Raw genomic sequence first — 23,360 nt, forward strand, 5'->3', positions numbered from 1 at the left:
AGACCTGGATACTTGGTTTTGCTACGTGGAACTTCACTTGTTTCTTCCAAGCAAATTAGAAAATACCTATGTTCAAATTTATTGACTTATTTTACATATTGTAAACCATTTTTACAAATGATTTTAACGTGATGACCTTAAAATGTGATGTGTTTTTCTGCTGTGCTGTGGGATAAAATGGAGCTAGATGGAACTTGTGTCCTGGTTCTGCCGCTCAATGTTTGAGCTTGAGCGAGTCCCCCGATCTCTCTGACTTACTGCAGCTGTGAAATGGGGATGATTCAACTACTGTTACTAGTTGTTGTAGAAATTACATGAGATAATCCATGTAAAGCCTTTGGCACGTTGCCTGATACGTAGTAACCACATTATTATTAACAATTAATATTCCTAAAATGCCGTATGTGCAAACCACAAATAGTTTTCTAAAATATAAAGCACTGTAAACTTTGATAAACTCTCTAAACTTGATTTCCAGTATGAAAATTCTGAATTCTGAGGAATGCAAAATCTGATCTACACTCATTAGACCATTTGTTGTCTCTAATGAAACCAAAGAGAGGTTTGAGGTTGTTGTTGCTATGCTGGTTCTTGCCTTCTGATACCGCTTTGCTTGATTTTCAGATTGAAAATCTGTGATGTGGTTCTTCATTTCTTCATAGTAGCTTTTTAACAGTTTGTGAGAATGGAGATACTTTCTGAACTTTTAACATTAGAAACATTAACTCCAAATATTTCATTGCAGTTGTCCCTTGGAAGGTCAGCTCTCTACTTACTTATATTGACTGTTTTTCTGGTACATAAATTACTATACTGACCCAGATTAGCACACTTTACCTTTACCTGTCACTGTTTTGACTATATTTTCCATCTCCTTGACAAATAGATACATTTTAAAGAATATTGCTTAATTTGTCTCCCTGATAGCCATAGTGAAATCATTTCTGAAAAGCCTTTGCTTATGCATTCATTTTGAACAAAAACCATTTTATAAATAGTGGGTCTGTATCTTTATTGCTAGTCCCTGTGTAAATTTTTGCATGATTTTTGAAACATTCACAATTCTAAGGAATCAAATGTAATAATGAAAATTAAAATGTTTTGGAAATAATAAAGCATTATATAGATGTGTGGTGAAAATAACCAGTATTCTTCTTGCCCATGTTCACGGTGAGATTTACAGCCAGAGTTGTTTAGTTGTTTGGAGAGTGCTCCTGAAATGCTGCAGCTGTGTATGCCGAAGTAGCCAGATCGTCCTCCTGCTAGAGGTCTGGTGGGACAGCCTCGGCGTAGGCACAGGTGCTCCGCCGCTGCCGCTGAGCGTGCTGCTCTCTTCTTTCCCTCTCGTCTGTCTCTGTGGTGCCCCTCCACCTGCACGCACCTCATACTCTTTCCCTTTTTGCCGGTTCCCGTGGCTTGGCAGAGGTGTTGTGAGTACTCAGATTAAAGAGGTTATTTGGGCTTCTTTTCCAACCTAAAAAAAAATTTCTTATATTCATAAAATACAGAGTGTCCTTTTTAAAAAATATTTTATGTTACTTTTTTTTAATGAGATTTTAGAACTACTGACCATTTTGTTAAAAAAACAACTAAAAACATTAGTCTAATTGAATCTCTGCTTTTTCTGATGGAGCAAAATAAACAAATTTCAGATTTGCTTTCTTAAAGAAAAGGAACATTTTATTAATTTTGCTATTTAAAAACAATGCTAGGCAGCAAACAGAACTCTTGTATTCACTCCCCCCTCAAAACAAAACGAAACAAAACCGTGTCTTTGGGTTCTTTGAGCCAGTGCACCTACATTTGGCCTGTTAATGGGACGTTTCTCTTTTACTCTTCTAGAAGGGTTAAACAGAAAGTGCTGGAATAATGAATGCTGTCGTTGGGGTGAGAGGCGCTCACTTTCCCTTTCAGTATCCTGGTTACCATTTTTCTGTCCGTCAGTAATCTTTTTAAAGTTATTTTCCTGTTAAATAGGACAAACTGGTCAATGGAAATTATAGAGAGAGAATCTGTCCTCTTAAATCATCATGTGATTTGCATTTAGACCTCAGGCTGTGAAGTGCGGTTGTTTCCATTTATTGATGCTAAGTAAAAGAAAAACTCAGGGCAGCTGTACTAGGTTTTCCAGGTTGCTAGAGAGTTGCTCACAAGTTATTTCCTGGCTAGCTTTGCTAAGTGAGGCTTAACAGATGAGATGTACATGCAGATACTTTAGATAAATAAATTGCTATGCAAATGTAAGATGGTCTCTAAATTCATTTTTATTGATTTTTTTTAAACCTGAATGATTGAATGCTTTATATTCACAATAAATATGCTTTATGTTCACAGCTGCAAATATCATATATCCTAGTTGAAATATTTATAAGAGCAATGTGATTTAGCCTGTTGAGTTAAAATATTGCAATACATAGGTAAACAACAGTGTCCTACTGTACAGCACAGGGAACTATATTCAATACCTTGTAATGGCCTATAATAGAAAAGGACATGAAAAGGAATATATATATATGTATAAATGAGTCACTGTGCTGTATACCAGAAAATAACTCAACATTGTAAGTCGACTGTACTTCAATTAAAAAAAATACTGCAAGACAAATGATTTGCTATTTTTAACCGGTACTAACTTGCCACATTAGCAGAAAACTGTCCTTGTTTATTAGCTACAGCTTCAAAAATGATGGGTACGTTAAATTGTTGCCATATAGATTATATACATTTCAGCTGTAGGCTGGGACGAGGAGAATTATACTTAATTTTCTTGTTGACTTTTTAAATTGTTATGTTATGATCAGATGTTACCAGTTTTAAAGTTGGTGTTACAATCTAGTAAGAAATCAAGGTTCTCACCTCTTATATAGTATTTTGCACATTTGGCCTTAATATGTCTTTTTTTTGAAAAAAGTTTTCTTTATTTAAAAAAAAAATTCATTCTGTAGAACTTCTTCCGATAGGATTATGTGTGTATGTATCCATTTGATATTTTTGTATGTAACTATTTTATACTATATACAAGTGTTAAGGTTAGGGCATTACTTTAAGAGTATCCATTTTCATTATGGTAATCTGAATTCTGTTCTCCTCAAATGTGAAGAATGAAGAGGAAATGTAAAAGGGCAAGAGGCCTTGGGTAGCACATTTCAGGAGATGGGTTATTCTTTACCAAGAGTTAAACATCAATGAAATGATAACTGGCAGCCTTCAGCAGCCAATCAGTGGCGTGTTACTGACCATCTAAAAAGAGTCAGGCACTTTTTTGCAGACTGCGTGCTTGCTAGTGAACCAGTGAAAGTAATCTTTGTTCCCATTGATCTTAGGTGCTAGTAGGAAGAAACTACATTAAATAGACAAACAAGTAAATAATCACGCACGTGAGAAATGCTCTGAAGGAGAGGGAAAGGAGGCAATGAGAGAACAAGAGGGTGGTCTGAAGAGGTGGCATTTGAGACCCCGTGGATGAGGAAGGGTGAGGAGAGGGAAGAGGTCAGGAGGCAGAAGGAGCACCATGTGTGCAGGTCCGAAGGTGAGGAAAAGCTTGCTGGGGTGTGGAAGTTGGAGGGAAGTGAGGAGAGCGGTCGGACCTTGATTGAGAACCTCTGTACTGTTTGGGTGCTGAGCAGCGCTCCAGAGTTAGGAGACTGTCACAGAGAGAGTGCTCGTGGTGGTGGTCGCTGTGGAGATGAAGAGAAGACAGTGGGTTCAAGGTATGCTTTGTAGGGAAAGTCATTGGGATGCTGATGGGTTGAGTATGAGAGGAGGGAGGGAAGCATACGTGAAGAGTGACTTGGATTTCTGGTCTTAACAACCAGGGGGGCAGTGGTACTTTTTACTGAAATGAAAAGACTGTGAGAAGGAAATTTGAGGGGGAAGATTAAGGCTTTAGTTTGGGTTTATCAGGTTTTGAGATCTCTATGAGACCTGCAGGAGGAGTCAAGTGGACGGTTGTATACATAGTCTGGAATCTAGAACAGAGCTTTGGGCCAAATGTAGACATTCAGGAGTTGTTTGTATTCAGGTGATATTTAGTCTTTAGAATATGCACAGTTACTCAGGGAAAGGGTGTCAAAGAGATTAGGGCTCAGGAAAGAGTCCTGAGGAACCTTCAAACCATTTGAGACTGTTCAGAGGAGGAGATGCTAGCAGAGATGGCCAGAAAGGCAGAAGAAACTCAGGAACATGTAATGCCATGAAGCTGGCAAAGTGTTTTAAGGAGGGAAAAAGTGGTCATCAGTGCCATGTGCCACTGAGAGGTCTCGTACAGTGAAGACAGACATATCCACTGATTTTGGCAACAGGGAGGTTATTGCCGAGTGTGGCCCGTGATGTGAGGGAGAGGAGGTGAGGAAGTGGAGAAGGTTTACTTGAAGTCAGGCTGACTGTTCTCATTTCCCTTTTGCTGTACTTGCAGCCCACCTGACTGAGTAGGTTGGGTTTTCAGGCCTTTTTAAAGTTTAAGAGGACATTGTATTTTTATTAACCAATTTCTTTGAATCTCACTCTCAGAACAAGAGTCAGTGTCAGTTAATGACATTGGTCATCTGTTAGGCCCAGCAAACGCAAGTGATGTTTCCTTAGGACCATTTCTTATCTAGTGAGGGCACTCACTCGAGCAGTGATACAACATGGCACTCGTTCATTCGTTTGTTCCTTCAGCAAGTGTGTGTTGAATACCTGGCCACAGTGTGTTTGGGATGAGCAGGCCCTGGGGACTCAGGGACTGCCTGTCTGGTCTGCCTTAATAAAGGCTCTTGATCTAATAAGGAGCAGGTTAGTCACCCAACAGCTCTTGCAAATGATACAATAAACGGTGTAGGATGCTGCATTGAAGCTCCTCTGCCAAGATTATGCAGGATCATAAGTATTTACTAACATAGAAAAGACACAGGAGGGCAGGTGGTCCAGTTCATTTCATTTTGTACGTAAAACAACTCCACAGAGGTTAAGGTCACAGCTAGTTTGAGTGTGAGAGTCACAATTGAATACTTACTACCATGCTTCCCTGCGTCCCTTAATGACACAATTAACCTGTAGTGACTCGGAAACAGGAACTGATATGCCAGTAAAAAATTGTGAGCTATTACCCACATTCATCAGTATTTAGAAACATTCAGAGGCTGCATGTCTTTGCTGTCTGACGTGATTGAATGGGAGATGAGGTGGGGGAGGTGGCTAATGCTCATGGCAGCTGTGTAGAGCTTCTCTGCTGCCCAGCATTTGGGATGATGGGCTCAAAACACGCACCTGGAAATAAAGTGATCTGGGTTTTCCTCTCACCTGCTGTGTGACCTTAGGCACAGAATTACTTTTTAAGTTAATGTTGATTGTTAATGTTAATTAAAGTTGATTATTGCATAACGTTTGAGTTGTGGGGATTTCAAGATGCGTTGCAGCGCATCAGCAGAGAGCAGAACTTTCCATCTGGTGCGCATTCACAAGGACTTGTGGGTGTTATGAAATGCTCTTACAGGCCCTCTGTTTAGATAGCAGGGGAATTGAAACTCTATTTGGGAAGTTATGTCTCATGTTGGAAAACTGCATATCCTTTTTTTTTTTTTAACAGTCAAGGTCATTCCTTCTGAATTTGAGAAATTTCTTTATATACTGTTAGGATTCGTATGTTTGACCCTTTTCAAAACAGTGTTTTAACTTTGAGGAGTTTTTCAGGGTTCAAAACTCTAAGCTTCTTAGTATTATCATTCTGTGACAACTGAAAAGCAGGGAAGTTGTTTTGTTTTTGTTTTTTTGAGGGAATTACTTGTAATAGGCTCCAGAATCCAAATTAGCTTTTTTCGAAGTTTAAATTTTAAAATGTGTGTATGTCCATTGTAGAATAGCATCTAGTTAGCCGCTGTACTGCCACCCCAAGACATCTTTGTTGACATTTTGGTGTTATTTCCTTCCAGTATTTGAATGCGGTGTTGGCTGTTGAGATAAACTTTTCTGTACTTTCTGTACAGTTTTATATCCTGTTCATTTAATGTTGTACCATTAGCATTTCCCGGAGGTGGTGATTTTATCAGAGGACCAGTAAGCCATTCTTCTAGAAATGGATGTGAATTTCTGACATATGGAAAATTCTTTCCTGCGTATGTATATTTTTTTATGAATAGTGGTGGTCAGTGGTAACATGGAGTAAGTAATGACAGAAATCTTACCTAGTGAGCAGCATTATACACTATGTCAGAGCAAGCCCGTCTCTGCAATATTAAACTTCTTCACATTAAAAGTTTTTGCTTAACTTTTAAGGGAATAGGATTTTATAAAGAAGTGCCGACTGCTACTCTGAAACCTGTATTTTAAAGAAGGGGCTGTAGCTCTTATATGAGGTTTTGAAAATAATTGATGCTTTCTTAAGATAACAAAATTGAATAGCTTATAAGATATAAGCATCTATAAATGCTTATTAGACTTATGACCAAACTTTTTTTTTCTACCTCTCCAGGATAAAACCTTTTAATAAAATAAGGCCCTTCTTTTTTGTGACATCTGTAGTAGAATTACTAAACTGCATTTACATTTGTATGGTATGTAAACTGGGATTTGGTGGGACCAAAGGAAGACTCTTAGAAAACGAAGATCATTAGCTTTAAGTCATTTTGGTGATAAGTCTAATTAGAAAACTTGTTATAAAAAGGAATTTATTAATTTGTGAGCAGTGGCAAGAAAAGGGCAGTTCACAAAATAAAGTTCTAACTTCTTTCCAAAAATCTTATTTCTGATGTGCCTCTGTTTGTTTTAATAGCTTATATGCAAGGAAAATCTGAAACTAACTGTTTAATTTAGAGGTATTCTCTTTGAAATTCTGTTTAGGCTGTTATAAACTATCTTGATCTGGAATGTTTTCAAATGTTTAGGTGGTTTATAATATAACTGACTAATTTTGGTTCTTTCAGGAGTTTTGAGTGATGCACATAGAAAATGCTAGTGAGAAAAGAAAATGCTAGTGAGAAATTTGCATTCAGTTGGAGTACTACTTAATTTTGACCTATCTATAGAGCAAAGGAAAATAGCTTGTATTTCTTTGACTATAAGTAAATACTGTCTTTCTCCTTGTGAACCAAAAAACAGGCATGAGTGGTAGTACTTTGAGTATGCTTTCATGATATAGACGCAGTATTACCCTTACTGAATATGCACTGCGTGTCACATCAGTACCTTACGATGTTTTTTTCGGAGAAAAATGAATAAAGTCATTTTTTCTTTAAAGGTAGGTCATCTCAAAGATAAGAAACAATAAAATAGATCCTTCTTGAAGACCAGGCAAAGGGAGAATGTTGGAGGGGCACTTAAATGGAGGCAGAAGAGAAGCTGTTCCATGGCAGAAGCCCTGAGAACCAGGAGAGTTTTGTGCCTACCCTGTGTATGAAACTAGCTGTCCTCTTTATCGTATTTTATTTTGAAATAAAAATTAAGGATGGGAAAGATACAGAACCCATTCAATAAGAAATATTACCCTCTATTTTTATTACTGACCACACCCTTAGATTGAAATGAAGAGTCTTGCTTGATTCATTAATCAGCTTTAACGCCGAACGTTTCCATTTTGTACTTCATTTATATATGGCATTTGACTTTTGCTGTAAACTTTACATATAAGTTAATGTTAGATGGAAAGGTGTATGTTACTCAGAGTCTATTCATAGAATATTTAAAGACTCCTTATTTAGATGTGACTTCAAGATATTTACAGGGCTGAAATTACTAGTGTATACACATATGAATTATTGATTTAAAAAAAAAAAACCTACTTCTAGGTCACTTTTAAAGGCAAGTTAATAAGTTGCCTGTTGAATGGATTTCTCCAAACATGTGCTTAATGAATATTCAGAAAATATTTCTACCTGGCTTAGTTTGGGGATTATAAGACTAATAAAAATTAAAGGCATGTTATGGGTGTACAAAAGCCTTATTTTGGCAATAGAGGCAGTGCCATATGGCAGTATAATTCACAGTTGTAGTCAATTTAAGGAGTAAACAGATTTGTAATTTTCTCTCTCAAGAATCTCTCGATTTTTTTCCCTCTTTGAAATATTCCAAGCTTGCAAATGGAAGGACTTAATATGCATGGCAAGTGTGTGAACCACTTGAAACCATTGGACTTAGCTGTTTCAGAATACAAACCTTTATTTTGTAGTTTACTAGTACTTCAGGAAGTGTTTTGCTATTTATGATACTTGGCAAGTGGTTACCACTATATAAAGAGAAACTAGATATTAACTCTGAGTTATGCCATCATTTGCAGAATCATATGTATACTTAGATTTCAGAAGAAAATTTCTCACTCCTTAATTTTCTCGGTAATACAGATTTTCTTTGAATTTTAATATTTCTTGTACTATTATGTTTACTCTTAAACAAAAAAACTGTTTTAGGTAATGTTAGTCTCATAACTAAAAGCGCCTCTACACATAAAAAATGGGATACTTCTTAATTCACTTATTTTTTTCTAGTTGACTTTTTTTTTTTATCGTGAATTTTCTACCATTTATAGACATACCTAATTGGCCTGCAGTTAAATTCTAGACATTTTACAAGACTAAGCAATGGTAGTTTATTTTAGTAGCAAACTAAAATCCAGTGCATTACATATAGTTTGCATTCGATTGAATTTTGTGACCTTTTTTCATTCCAAGGTGTAATTTTCACCTGTTCACCGGGTAAAAAGATATAATGCTCTTTATTACGCACTTTGAATTGCTTTGTTTACTTATTTGCAGAGTTTAGGTGTCTGTTTCAGAAGTGAATTAATTGTGTAAGTCTGAGGTTTTAAGTTCCTTGGATCCTGTTGCTAAAATATAAGTAACAGTGGTTCTAATAATCGTTCTCATTTGTGCTTTTTTTTAGCTGCTTGAGAGTGTTATAGCTGGAGTGCCAGGTTCATTAATTTTAAACCACAGAAGTGTCTGGGAGCTAGCTTTGAAGGCTGTGGACTCTGGCGGACATTTGAAATCAGGCTCTAGGAACTCAGAAAGGAAGGCAGCTGGAACTGTAGTGCAGTGGGAACTAAAGTATGCCTGAGCCACCAAATCAGATCTTAAAAAGAGAAAGCTCTATTTGTAGATGTGATTCTGCTGATTCTGTCACGATTTGGAAATGTCAGGTGATGCTTTTCTTGTGAGACCTAGTTGAACGCAAGTAAATGTTGCTTGAAACCTACTTTTGTAATAAGATAAAGCTAAATAAGTTTCTAATCTAGTTTAATATTCTTGGCATTTTTACAAAGCTTTAAAAAATAAACCCTAGCTGATTTTGTATAATCAATATCAAAAGGCAAAATTAATATAAAATCCAGTTTTGAGTCAAACAGATGTCCAGGTCTGAATTGATGCTAGAGTTGGCTATGTCGGAATCACTTCTCTTGGAGCTTATTAAAATTTTGATTTAGTAGACTTGTGATAGGCCTGGGAGTCTTTATTTTTACAAGCACGTTAGGTGGTTCCGATACACTGCCAAAATTAAGAACTGTTGGTCTAGAACAGGAGTCAGAGAACGTTCTATAAAGGGCTAGATAGTGTGATATTTTAGACTTCGTGTGCCAAGAGTCAAAGTCAGGGGCATTCTGTAGGTAAGTAACAAGAGAGAATTCAAATTTCCACAGATTGTTTCATTGATGAAACTCAAAATACAATAATAAAAGTGCATACAACGTTTTGTAGCGCAGGTTTGCTAGTGGGAAGAACTGGACTCTGTTGGAAGCTGGGAGAACATTTTGCTCAAGTGGAGTTTGAAGCTCTAGTGTTCCCTCTCAGAATCAGTTGCAAGTGTCCATCCATTAATGCTTACCCGTAGTGAGATTTCACACGTTCCATCCTTAGAAGTGTCTTTTCACACAGGTACTACCAAGTGAGCATGAGCTTCACTGAGCATGAACATCGCTTGGAAGACATTTATAGAATTCTGTTAGATTCTTCTCCACGTTTGCCTCTTGGCGTGTCATTGCCATTGCAGGTTTGCCATTTCCAGTCGAAGGTTCTGTGGATGCTCCTCATTACACAGTTGAATGGATTTTGAAGTATGGACTTTTTGCGTTTGCACCTGCATTACAGTCTGAAAGATGTTGCTGGAACTATAGTTTGATTTTAGAAATACATACCTGCCGCAAATGTATGTGAGAATGGAGGCCCACTGTTCTCACTTTTGACAGTGAAGAAAGTATATAAAGCAGTTGGACGTTGCTTATGATTTAAATACTGCTAGTTGTTAAAATGACTTTTCCACAGTATAAATTTGGCAAACAACTGTTATGCCTTTTAGTTTAGGGTTGAATTCATTAAGAAATGCAATTAAGTCTTCCCTAAAGCTGATTTTGAAAAGCCATTCAGTGTTCTGCCTTAGTGGTTGAAGGTGATTCTTGTTCAGAAAAAAATTCAGTTTCATCCATTAGTTCAAAAAAACTCAGTAAAAATTTACCTCTGCTGAGCCATCAAACTGTGTTATAGGGTAAGTTAGCACATAGGGCAAGTCTGTTTCTGACAAAAATTCGTGGAACTGATGGTGATCAAGTCCATGAGAGTGAGTTAAATTCATCGTTAACAATACTGGTTCAATAACACATTATAGATTCATTTATTTCCTCCAGAGTCCCTGCTGGTGAGTAATACATGGTGTAACCATTTTCACAGCTTTGTAAACTTGTCCCTTTTCCGCGCCACACACGTTTTTAGCACCATCAGTTGTAACACACCCTAACGTATTCCAGTTCAGGTTGTATTGATTGTTTTCTCAGCTTCTTTGAAAATAATCTCACCTGTTGTTCTTCCACACAGACTGCTCATACAGGCTAATTTTTCAGTCACTTCACACTTGGCATTATTGATCCCTTGAGGAAACAACTGCTGAGCAGTCTATGGCAGTCCTGGCTTGACCAGCAGTTGCAATCTCATTTTCGTTTTTTTCCTTTTGTGAAGAAATTCTGTGATGCACTGTTCCATTTTAAGTTTTGTCATTTTTCCAACTGTTGCTTTTCATCGAGTTGAGATGATTTTCCAGGGCGCTCAGTCTGGTAGTGTTGATGTTCATGTGTCCTTTTAGCACAGCGCTAGGCTCCTGGCATAATAAACCCAGGGCTTTGCCGTCTCATTTAATATCAGAATTATCCGCATTCCATTGTGCCTTAAAAGTATGCCATATAAAGTGCTCTTTCCCTTTTTGCTTCTTGTGGTGGATGTGCCCTAGTAATAAGAAGGTCCTGGTATTGCAGCACTGGTGACACGTGAAGTCTTTCCACGCTCTAGCTGCCTCGGTGCAGTTTGTGGTGCAGAGCAAGGAGAGCGCCGCACGCGGCCCGTCGTGTCTGCTCTGCTGATGGCCGTGGCCCGGAAGCAGTCAGGGACAGCCAGTCCCTGACAGACGAGCACGCTGTGCTTCAGCACAGTTTTATTTGTGGACGCTGAAATTTGAATTTCATATCATTTTCAGACATCATGAAGTAGTCTTTTGACTTCCCCCCTCCCAGCCACTTAAAAATAGGCCACACGGAAACAGGCAGTGGGCTGGGTTTGGCCTGCAGGCCATATTAGGAGGACCCCTGGTCCAGAATATATAAAATGCACACGTGGAACGATTCAGTGGCTCTCAGCTAACCTCCTGCCGCAGTAGAAATTCTCACCACTCTTGTACTCGCATACGCTTCTGTAGCTCCATGATGCAGATCATTGTGTACAGCTCCTGTTACATATGCCAAATTGCTGTCTAGAATACGTATGCCTTGCTTTTAAAATATCTGATCCTTATCTCTACAGATTTTAGAAGTTTAGATTAATCTTTGAAGTGAAAATCTGTGCTAGATTGTACCTATAATATGTAAGTAGAGTTGTTCCCTTCCTGTTGCTGTAAAGCTGCCAGTATTTGAGTATATTCTTCTAAAAAAGCAGATCTTGTGTGTTCTTTGGCTGTCTAGCTTGAATTCCACATCCTTTTAAAGTAGTACATTCTAAATCCTGTCCTATATATATTTTAGTTATGCAGAAGAGAGTGTTGAATAAATCTGTCACTTGTTTGGTAACTGAGCAAATAAACTGCCAACTCTCCCTGTAACTACACATTTATTTAATAAAAGTTTTTTTCTAATTCGTGTTCTCAACTTTTCTGTTAACCTTCAAACTCAAGGTCCCTGAGCCTTTTTGTACTTTGCAAGCAAAGACTTTCTAATACATGATTCTTGTAAGTGCGGACGACGCTGAGGCCATTCCTAGTTTAGACACAGATTTGGAAAGCTGACACAAAATATGGTTCATAGAACTAATAGAATTTTTAAGAGTCTAATGCTCTACCGACTGAGCTAGCCGGACGCTTAGAACTAATAGAATTTTTAAATTCAAAGGGCCACTGGAGCTAATAATTTCATCTATCATTTCATTTTATTCTTGAGTTAACTTCACCAGGATCCACTGGCTTTGTCAATAGCAGAGCCTGTCATGTGATTAGAACCCAGGTCCCCTGGCTGCTCTGCTGTTGTTTAGATGGAACCCAGATATCCACAGGGTAAAGAATGCTGGAAAACTTTCAGAGTGCCCTGGTGCTTTGTACTTTCCAGGCTTACTACAGTAACCTAGAAAGTCATCTCAGTATTTCAAACAGAGAAAAAAGAACTAAAGGATGATACAAAATGTGTTAAATTTTTAAAGTCGTAAGTGTCAAATGGCTTTTCTTCGCAATTTTATTAAAAATTCCCTTCAGTAACGTAAAACATCAAGGAAAGTTATAATGGAGCCTCAAGTCATAACCAGCAGAATCTTAAACTCTGGGTATTTCTTGCCCAATACATGAAGTTTTTTACTTCTGTATTAGCCAGGAGACTAAGAACATAACTTGAATAATGAGTCACAACAAAAATGAATTTAAGATTAATAGGCATATAGATGAAAGGAGAGCTTAAATTTAAATCAATTGTACAAACTGAAATTGTTGCCTGGGGCAGAACTTTGGTGATTATCCATTGAACCACAGAACTTCCTCATTTTGCTGACCGTTAAATTGAGGGCTGGAGGAGTTTAGAGACTTGCCAGATAGATCACTCAATGTTAGAGCGAGGACTAGCATTCACATCTTGTTAATATTAGACACCCAGAAGACTTTCCATCACTTTTGAAATGGTTAGGAAAAAGTATTTGAGGGAAATCTTCCCCTAATAATTCGTACTTCATTTGCTAAACACGTGGGGAGGAAGAAGAGGAGGCTACCAGGTGTCAGGCGCTAAGCTAGGTGTAAAATTTGCATGTGAGGGCACTGAAGTTCAAACCAACAGCCATGGTCAGACACTCTTGGTTACTGAGAACAGAGATGCCATTATTCATTTTCTTTGTCCTTCATGGTTAATTGCAAATAACACACATTTTATGTTTTTTAATTAAAAAATATTTTTGAGATTATAAAAAGGTTTTCTCTTGGTTTGGTTTTTTGTTTGTTTGTGAGTAAAGGTCTTAAAATTCCCCTAAATTACCTGTCAGAAAAATCCTCATCCTTTTATAGCCCGTGTATGTTCGTATGTGCACGTGTGCCTTTGCATGTGTGTTTGAAACTTTTGTTTCAGAATAGGTTCATTTGAGGGAACCTGCTCTCTTAACAGTAAGAGGCTTTAGTTTACAACCATGTGCATTAAAAGATTATTAAGACTATCCTTATGTCTCCCGCTTTCAGTTTTCTTACTGTGGAAGGATCAGCAGTACCATCTATGACACAAATGGTGAATTCACATGACTTTTCTTTTGACTGGGGAGTTATTTTATACCAAACTGTGTTTTTCATGAGAAAAACGTTTTCAAGTGTTTATCATGGTTGAATAGATACTGGCCGAGTGGTAGGGGAGAAGGCAAAGAGTATGGTCAGTTGGCAGCAGGGAACCTTATTTAGGACTTAAAATATTAGAATCCACACATTCAGATGTGTGAAAATGAATTAAAGTATTTTTGTTTAGATTTTATAGTCTTAAGGGCACAAAGGACTTTGTAAATTATACTGATGAAGCTTCCTTCAGTAGAAGCTGAAACTTAATGAGAGGAGCACATACATGTTTCTGTAATATGATCATTTGATTCTGGTGAGAGATGAATTCCTAATAAACAAAGGCATGTAGTAATTGGAGCCCAAAAGATCTAAGACCTCTCTTAACGAATGCAGTTGAATCAGAAAGCTTCAGTAAAAAGAACTTAAAAATTTTTTCTCTTAATATTTGTAATGCCAAGAGAAGAACCAATAGGGATGAGTTTTCCTTCTTTAAAAAAAAAAACAAAGGAATATAGTCACTCACAGAACCACGAAATCACCTTGTCCACATTTTAAATAGCTAAAATCAAAACATACATAATGTTACAGACCCATTCTTACCATAAATCCCTGAGTCCGTGCTTGTTAATGGAATTAAGAATTCTTTGGATTACAGATAGATAATACAATGTATGTACTCTTTATTGTGTAATCGCCACCGTTTTTTTGCAGCCAAACATTTGAATAGTTTCACAATGTAGGAGAAATAAAAACTATAAAGAGCCTCACCTCAGATCAGGTCAGGTTTTGCTGCCAAGTGAGTGTTGGGGCCCAGCTTACAAAAAACAAAAACAAAACCAAAAACAAATTGTGGGTAAGATGTTGTGGACCTTCGCTTTGTAGCCTGCTACTTAATTTCACACTTAGTGATATAAAAATATGTTATGTTTAGCAATTACATAAAAATAATTATTTGATGACTTACGTTATTATGTTAGCTTACCAAAATTTATTAAATCATTCCCGTAATAAGTGGAAAAATTTTGTTTGTATCATTTTGTTTATGTTGAATAAATTCGTTAGAATGCACAAAAGTTCACTGAAAGTTTTGTGAAGTTGACTACCCATAGATTTCTAAAAAGTTTGTGTGAATTTGCAAGGTTGCTAGAATGAGTATGCCAATTTCTAGAAATGATGGGTTGGGTACAAGCATTTATTTTGTTTAACGGGAGAAAGAGGCTTGCTGCTTTAGATAATATGTTCATCTTAGGGTTACTTTAACCCTCATTTATTTGCCCATTAGTTAAGATAAACAGCAATATTAATTGAAATAGATGTTTATATAGTTGAACCTTTATTGTCAATTTGGAAATGGAACATGTCATTTTCTCTTTTAAACAGAGCTCGTTTGCCCTGGGGTCCCTAAAATGATAAGCATCAGTTACAGCACAACGTGGGGCCTCTGAGAGTTTGCACTTTAGTTTATTATAGAAGCATCTGCAAAGCACGCTGATGTGATCTTGGCTAAGTTTATCTGCATCATAGTTTCACTATTAATATACTCAGTATCTTAACTGTTGGGTAGGCGAGAATCAGTAGAACCTTTGTGGCAATAGGTAGTGAGTGTCTTTAAAATGTTGGATCTCTTTGCCTTAGTAATTCTTCCAAGACCACTAAGAACATAATTCAAGAGCATGTGCAGTTATACTAAAGCTGTTTACACAACACTCTTTATTTTAAAAATATTTAAACTGTTTATTAAAAGCGGGGGAAGTAACTCAGAGGTCCGATGTTAGATTATTGGTTTTCTTAAATTTTTTAGTGCATAAATACTAGGAATTATTTTGACCATTAAAATTTACTTCCAATTGCTTAAGTGGAAAAATCAGGATGCAGACCTGTCTATATTATTTCAAATGTGTTAAATATACAAAAAGTGATTGGAAATATCCTCAAACATTAACTGCAGTTACCTCTGCGTGGTGGAATTAATGATTATTGCCTGTTTCCTTCTTTGTTCCTTTTTATAATTGTCAAGTTTTCTACAGTGAATTTGTACTAATTCTAAAATCAAGAAAAGTCAGTAAATGCAACATTATAACACTACCAGTCAAAAAACACCTTTTTTGAAATGTTTTAAATTTTAACATTAAGGATTCAGTATGCACATTACTAAAAGGGTAATAGTTTTGTTAGTCTTCTACATAAACAGAATGACTACCTTTTATCATATTTGTCCAAGAGACTCTGTGTATACTTCAGTGTAACACAGTTGGTAACATTCGTTTGAATTTTACTTTTTAAGTATTTTAAATGTGTATAACCTCATTTGGGTTGTACAAGCAATTCTTTAAGTAAACACTGATGTTATTTAAAGATTAAGCCCCGATTCCCTTTGGCCTATGTATGTTATCCGTCAAAAAAACAAAAATAGTATGTTTTTCATTTAAATGGATGATACAATACAAAATATCTGTACAGGCTTGACCATATAATCTCTTCAGTAACCCAACATGAATTTTTTCAAGCTTTTTCTTTTCCCTTCTCTTAAAAATCATCTTTAGATGCTATAAATACTGTGCCAGTATTCCAGGTCCAGAAAAAAGCACGACCATCTGCTACTGCTTACAGTCATGGGGAAGTCACAGGCAGACCCTCCCTGCCCCACCACTCCCACCACAAGCACACACACACCTAGGTACACACTCTCCGTGACGTACTGGGAGGAAGCCGTTCTCAACGTGTGGTCCGGGGATCCCAGAAACCCTCTAAAAGTAGTCTTCATGTTTACCACTCTTTATAATGTTACTGAGATGTTATTTCCCTTCATTATGTGGACACCTGGACTCATAGTACAGAATAGCAGTGGCTGAAACTGCCAGCGCCTTAGCACAGGTCCACGTGTTGGCCCCAAACTACTGGTTGTCTTCTTCACTGCTGTGTGTTTGCAATTTAAAACACACACCAGTTTCACTTAAAATTATCCTTGAGTAAACAGTAGAAATTAATAGTTTAAATCTCAACCCTTGAGGGCACAGCTCTCTAAAACTCTGTGTGGCGGAGTGGGAGGCACCCTGAAAACTCCCCTGCAGCGTCCTGGAGCAGGACCACGGTCTCAGGGGAAGCACTTCTGCAGCTGGTTGTGATGTGATCTGAACTAACTACATTTTTCATGGAACACCATTTTTATCTGAAAAGACAACCGACTTACTCAGACTTGAGCATTTGACAGGCATTTTTTTTTGAAAATAGCCTGTCATTTCAAGTAAAATAACAGTATTTGTTGCTATTGATAAAATTTGAGCTTTGAAGTGAAAATCAAAATTTAGGAAAACTTGTATCTGCCCACCACTGTGAGCTTGCCAACTTCTCAAGCCTTCAGGCTTCTGATGAGATCAGTGTGATATTTAATGAGTATGATTTTCTTAATACCATGTACTGAAACATGCCAACACTTGGAAGATCTGTATAACGTAGTTACTCTCTGTGTTCCATGTAACCAGCACTGGATGTTACAACACTGGGGGTGGGTAAAAGACCCATTGCAAGCACAGGATACACCAGTGAATTTTAATGGATGTAACAAAGTACAGAAAGCTAGTTGGTAGGCTTTCCATCCCACAGGGAGCTCACTTTTAAGAAACTACCATTTGTCAAGTTCTGGTGTAAAAATGAAAATATCTGTAATTACCTGAAAAGATTATTAAAATAACTCCCTTATCCAATCAACATTCTGCATAAAGGCCAGATTTTCTTCATATGCTACAACTAAAACAACCTTTGTAGCAGTTCCAATGCAGAAGCAGAAGAGTGTCCCACTGTCTTTTATTAGGCTGTACTAAAATATGCTAACATGAATGGGTTTATTGTTGATATTTTTAAATGAATTAATACTGTATTTGTTAAGATGTCTCAGTTTTACTTTGTAATATGGTAAATATTGATAGGTATAACCCCCTTAGAGGTCCCTTTGTGTCCTCAAGAATCTTTAGATGTACAAAGGATCCTGAGGCTAAAAATGTGAGAACTGCTGCTTTAAGGCCTTATGACGCCCAAGTGTGGTCCCAGAAATCACCTGAATTGCAGACACTACTCTTCTCCCCTCCTTACCTCATCAGATCCTGCAAACAAGATCTTCAGGGGATTGTCGTATACATTAAAAAAACACTGCCTTTAGGAACTTGTGGAAGCCACTTCAGGCAGGGGAAGCAGAAATCCAGCAAGAAAGCAGAAACACTGGGAGACTCCAAGACACAGAGCCCATCTTTCCCTGGATGGTTCCCCTCTTACCTGTCTGGCCTCTGTTCAAGTATTTCCTTTAAGGAGTTTTATCCTCATACAGTTTAGGTATTCGAAATTGCCTGAGGTCTAGTAGAAATCTGGGCTCAGAGAGCGTCCGCTGGTCACTCAGGAAAAGAAGACCTATTTGCCGATGGGAAGCCTGCAGCATTATTCAGAGTCTTCAGAAGCAAAGCCTGTCTGTCCAGGCATTTGCCTGTTACTGGAAGATCTTGTACGGTGTTCTTACCTCACCTCTGGCTTGCTCTTGTCTCTGAAGATAACCACCACTGATAAATACTTAAGGCACAAAAATGTACACAGAAGTAATCCCACCTGAACTGTAGTTGTATGTTTATCTCAAAAGCAGTTTCCGCCGTTTAGTTCCATCTTCTCTCTGGATGCACAGTTACATCAGAGAGCACACGTGTGATCCTGTCTGGACGGTGGCTTACGTAACGACCGTGAAATGAACCAGGCTGCCGCGCTCTGGCAGAGGCAGACATTTTATACGTTTTTAGTGGGGTTAGCTGTTCAGTCTGAAATTGGTGACTAAACGGGGTATGTTTGGATTAAGTGTACAGCCAGACGGTTTAATATAAACTGTTGTAACAAAGTCTTCCATTTCTGAGCCCTAATAACTATTTATTTTCTTCTTGTTTTAGGGAGAATCTGTAAAATATTTCCTGGATAACTTGGATAAACTTGGAGAACCAGTAAGTTTTTAAACCGAATGTTTATGTTTATTGTCATTTGAAAGCAGTAATCAGGATTATGAAATTTAGAAAAAAATTAGGTAGAAACCATTTCCTTTTTCCTAGTGGCAGTATTCTGATTGTTCCTGCTTCATTTTTCCACCCGTCAGCATCCTGATCTCTGCCGTTTCCTTGAGGAATGCCCTGTCCACTGTTCCGTGAAAGTAAAACTGTTTACAGAAAGAAGTTTATGCTTGAAAATGAAATGGCACATTAACTATTCTACTTCTGTGTCTTTTGCTTTTTTTGTAAGCAGAAACAGAAAGAACACAGTGGCTTGATTGATTTCAAAACTTTTCAGCAAACGGTATTTTCCAGTTCAGGACTCGTGTGTGTGGAGTTCCTGTGGAGGAAGGCTAGATGCTCAAGGCTTGCTGAAGGGACTCCATGATATAAGAGGGGTCGCCCTTGGAAAGAGAGTTTGGTTTTCCGGCAGGGTATCCCTCAGAGGCAGCCGCGCTCAGCTGTGGCCAGCGCCGGCGGCCCTGGCCCGCTGGGGGAGGACAGCTCCACTGTCTGTTCTCAGTGTTAGGCTCGTGCAGAGACTTCGCTGGAAGAGTTCTGTGCCACGTAGAAAGTGTTTGAAAGCCATTGCCCCAGAGTCATTTGTTATGTACTAAATTGAGTATAGCTTCATATGCCTCCTCTTAAACTAAATTTCCATTATAAATTTTAATGTGGTCTTAGGGGTTCTTTGAGTGAACCCCCCCTCACAAGTAGAAAAGCAGCATGCTGATGTATCTAGGACACGAGAAAAAGTACCGTATGTGTGTCTCCTGTTCCCTAGACACAGGTGTTCCAGAAGTTAGAATCTGCTTAGCCGTCTGTTTAGTCACTCAGTTCACAGTGAAACTTTGTATTAAGACTTACTGCTTCATTGTCACTTTTCTATCTGGTCAGATTATAATAAGCCTTAAAAAAAAAAGAGTTAATATAGGCCAGATGGAGTGAAGCCTTAGTACATTAACTTTGTAAGAGTTTTTTCATGTTTTCCAGTCCAAGTAGTGCTGACTTACCTGTTCTTCTCAGTTTGCCGTTTCAGATAGGTCTTCCTTGAGCACGCCATTCAAAGTAGGTCCCTCTTCTTGTTTTCAGTATCAGCCCTTGCTTTTTTTCAAACCCCGTTGCCCTTACTGCAGTTGGTTTACCCCGTCACGTGTTTGCTGGGCGTTTCCCCACGCCTGTCTGCGAGCAGAGGGCCCGTGCCTTGGTGTGAAGGCACGTGACGCCGTGACGCCGAGCTGCAGAGCCTGGCGCTCACCAGGTAGCCTCTAAGGGAGTGGCTCTGAGCCGGCTCCAGCTGTACTGGATGCTTAGAGTTCTGTGTTGAGAGCAAACAATCCTGAGGCGACATCTGGAATAAAAAGAAGTGCTGTGATCAGTTGTGATGGTTGTAAAGGCAGGGAGAAAAAATCTGGGTGTGCTACAGACTGACCACCCGTTCTGTGCATGTCAGACAGGCCACAGGATCACATTTGCTTCTCCGTCTCTGACAGAAGTGCCAGGACCATTGAAGCCCTTCTGTGTGCCGAGCCCCAAGACCCTCTGGAGGTGGGACCCCAGGGGTCAAGGACATGGGCTCTACAGCCAGACGACCAGGGTTCCAGTCCCAGTTCCATCACAGACTGGCTGTGTGACCTTCGGCATCTCTAAACCTTAGTTTCTTCATCCATATTATGAACATAGTAAGAGAACCAGCCTCGTAGGTTAAGGGGGCAGTTACATGAAATAAGCTCCAAGTCTTAGTCTGCTCAGGCTGCCATAGACCAAGTGCCTTAAATAACAGACATTTATTTATTAATAGTTTTTGAGGCTATACATCCATATCAAGCTGCTAGCACAGTCAGTTTGTGGCGAGGCCTCTCTTCCTGGCTTGCAGACTGCAGCCTTCTTGCGGTGTCTTCACACGCCTTTTGCTCATCACGTACGTGTGAAGAAAGAAGGGGAGAGAAATCTCTCTCTTACTCTCCTTACAGGCCGCCAGTACTACCTGATCAGGACACCACCCGTATGCTTCATAACCACCTGAGAGCCCCATCCCCAGATACAGTCACACTGAGGATCAGGGCTTCAGCTCATGAACAGGAGGGGAGAGGGGAACAGTTCAGCCCGTAGTGCCCAGTAGGGTGTTCAGATTGGCGCCTTGTGCGCAGTAAATGCTCAGTCTTAGCCGTTTTGTTCTTTGATCTCCACACTTAAGGAACTCATTCTAGTCAGAGACAAAACTAACATACGTAAGACAAGCAGAGGACAATTAAATGATACTGATCATGAAGATGGTGTGAGTTCACAGGACGGAGAGAGCTATTAGTCTGGAGCAGGAGCTAGCCCGTGAGGGCGAGGGAGCCTGAGCTGCCTGAGGGCAGGCTGGGTTCAGGCACGAAACGAGGAGGCGCGCACAGCTGTCCGACAAAGGACCGTCAAGTTCTTGGCTCTAACTTACAAGAACAGATTTTAGAAGGCAGTCACGTGGATCTGGATGCATTATTCATTGCACTGTTGTTTATCACACGTGAATGGACATGTTACGGTATCGAGATTTGAGGCTCTGCTGAGCCTCAGCAGTGTGGAGCAGGGCCTGCCGGTTCCAGCACACGGGGAGTAAGGAGGGTCGTGAGGGCCAGGTCACGGTTCGGCTCCTGAGCTCTGAAGTCATGCTGCAGGAGGGTTAGTCTGGGCTTGGCTTAGGGATGGATCCAGAAGGGGCGAGACATTCAAGGTGAAGAAACAAGTGATGAGATGGTGCTCCAAGCTGAGATGATAAAAATGGGGACAGTGAAAAGGGAAAATGTAAGAAGGAGTCAGAGAAGGAGCAGCAGTCGGATTGACGTGAAGTAGGAGATGACAGAGAAGTCCCACCGAGATAGGAAGGCTCGGAGAACGGGGGTGTTGGCGGGGCAGGATGTAGACAGGAGAGCGTCCTGGTTGAACTGAGGAGTTGGCGAGGATGACAGTTTTCTTGCTGAAACTTGTGTTGTGAATGGATTGTCAGGTGCGAACGATTGGTGAGCCTTTACAGGTGAGAGACTTGGATGGAGGTTTCCCTCGCTTTAGGGCCGTGACGACAGCGCTGGCAGCGGTGGTGCAGCGAAACTAGTAACACACGGACTATATGCCAAACCCAGTTCTGAACTCAGTCCTCACAGCACCCCTGTGAGTGCTGTTTTCTGTATTTTACAAATGAGGAAATTGAGACACAGAGAGGTTAAGTGACTTGTCCAAGGTCACACAGGTAATATAGGTGGAGAATTCAGTCCTAATCAGTATTACTCTGCCAGACCATTCAGCACTTGATTTCATTGTCCTCTGTTTTGTGCTTCATGTGAATTAACCTTCAGCTTCCTGACTAGATTGTTAGCTCCTAATTAAGGCAATAATAAAGAGCTTTTCATGTTTATGAAATTAGAACATTAAAAAAAAAACTCAGGGCTCGCATTTTCTGAGGCAGCTGTTACGCTCATGGACTATAAGTTGGTTAGCACCTTTCTGGAAAGCAGCTGGGCATTAAGTGTCCAGGGTCATCAAAATGTTCATAAGCTTTGACTTCATAATCTTATTCCTGGTTATTTAGTTTCAGGAAATAGTCCAAAAGGGGGGTAAAAAATATGTGCGTGAGAAGTTTAATTGTAGCATTTATATTAATTAAAGCAAAATATTGGAAACAACTAAAGGATCACTTACAGTGGGGGAATACTTATGTAAATTATAGCGCAGTAATCCATTTGATGTATGTTGTACTTTTTTTTTTAAGTAAAAGTAGATTTTTTGAGGGATATACACACTCCATAGACGGAACGTGGGCCATCTCAGAAGGCAGGAGATGCCCGTTACACTCTTTTAAAATGAAATACAACCATATCAGCATGTGGTCCAATTCATGATAAAATGTTGAGCAGAAAAAGTGGGTGCAAGCTAACGATTGATTGGCTGTGCTGATTCTAAGTACAGTAGTTTAAGTATGTGTGCAAAAGCTAGACGGAAACATGGAAATACCAACACGTTATTGGAGTCCTACAGTTACTTCGTAAATCGCTGTGGATTACAGATACCTGAGAACTGCCTACATTTTTTTTTTTATTCTTAACCGCACTATTTTAAGGAGATAAGTTTCACATTATAATGAAATTTCAAAATCATACTGTTTGGGAAGGCATAAATCGCAGCATTGTGTATAACAGTTGGCTTTGTTTTAAAATTCTGCCTTGATTTTAAAAACTGTTTGACCTTGATGATGAGCACTTAAAGCTCTTCTGTTCAGTATTGTCAAAAAGCTGTGTCAGAGTTCTGGGAAAATACCAGCCTGAGAAGACAGAACCAGTTCCACTGCGTGGGAAAGCGCGCCGTCGAGGGGTGGCCGGTGCCTCCTGAGACCTGCGGCTTCCCTCTGTTCAGGGTCTTGTAGTCGACTGTCCATTCACAGGGGAGGGCTCATTCGATGTTGGCATAGGCTCTCCCTCCGAGGCACCTTCGTTTCACAGGCACAGGTGCTGGCAGAGAAGTGGTTTGTGTCAATAGGGAGAAAGCAGGAGCACAGCCGCTTAGACTGCACCCCAGAAACAAAGCTTGGAAGGGACCCAGAGTCAGTTCAGTTAGTTTGTTACAGTAGCCAGGGCGGCT

The 23,360-nt window shown here is 39.2% G+C and overlaps 1 protein-coding gene across 1 annotated transcript in view; it reads left to right on the top strand.

Moving 5' to 3' along the window:
• The window catches only part of GNA13 (G protein subunit alpha 13), a 39,115-nt gene that overhangs the window by 9,615 nt on the left and 6,140 nt on the right, over positions 1-23,360 (top strand). The window contains exon 3 of the mRNA XM_074343533.1: positions 18,654-18,704. Coding sequence (XP_074199634.1) covers positions 18,654-18,704 — 51 coding nt within the window. The remainder of the gene's footprint in view (positions 1-18,653; positions 18,705-23,360) is intronic.

This window comes from Camelus bactrianus, chromosome 16 (genome assembly GCF_048773025.1).
Source record: "Camelus bactrianus isolate YW-2024 breed Bactrian camel chromosome 16, ASM4877302v1, whole genome shotgun sequence".
In the NCBI taxonomy this organism is placed as follows: Eukaryota; Metazoa; Chordata; class Mammalia; order Artiodactyla; family Camelidae; genus Camelus; species Camelus bactrianus.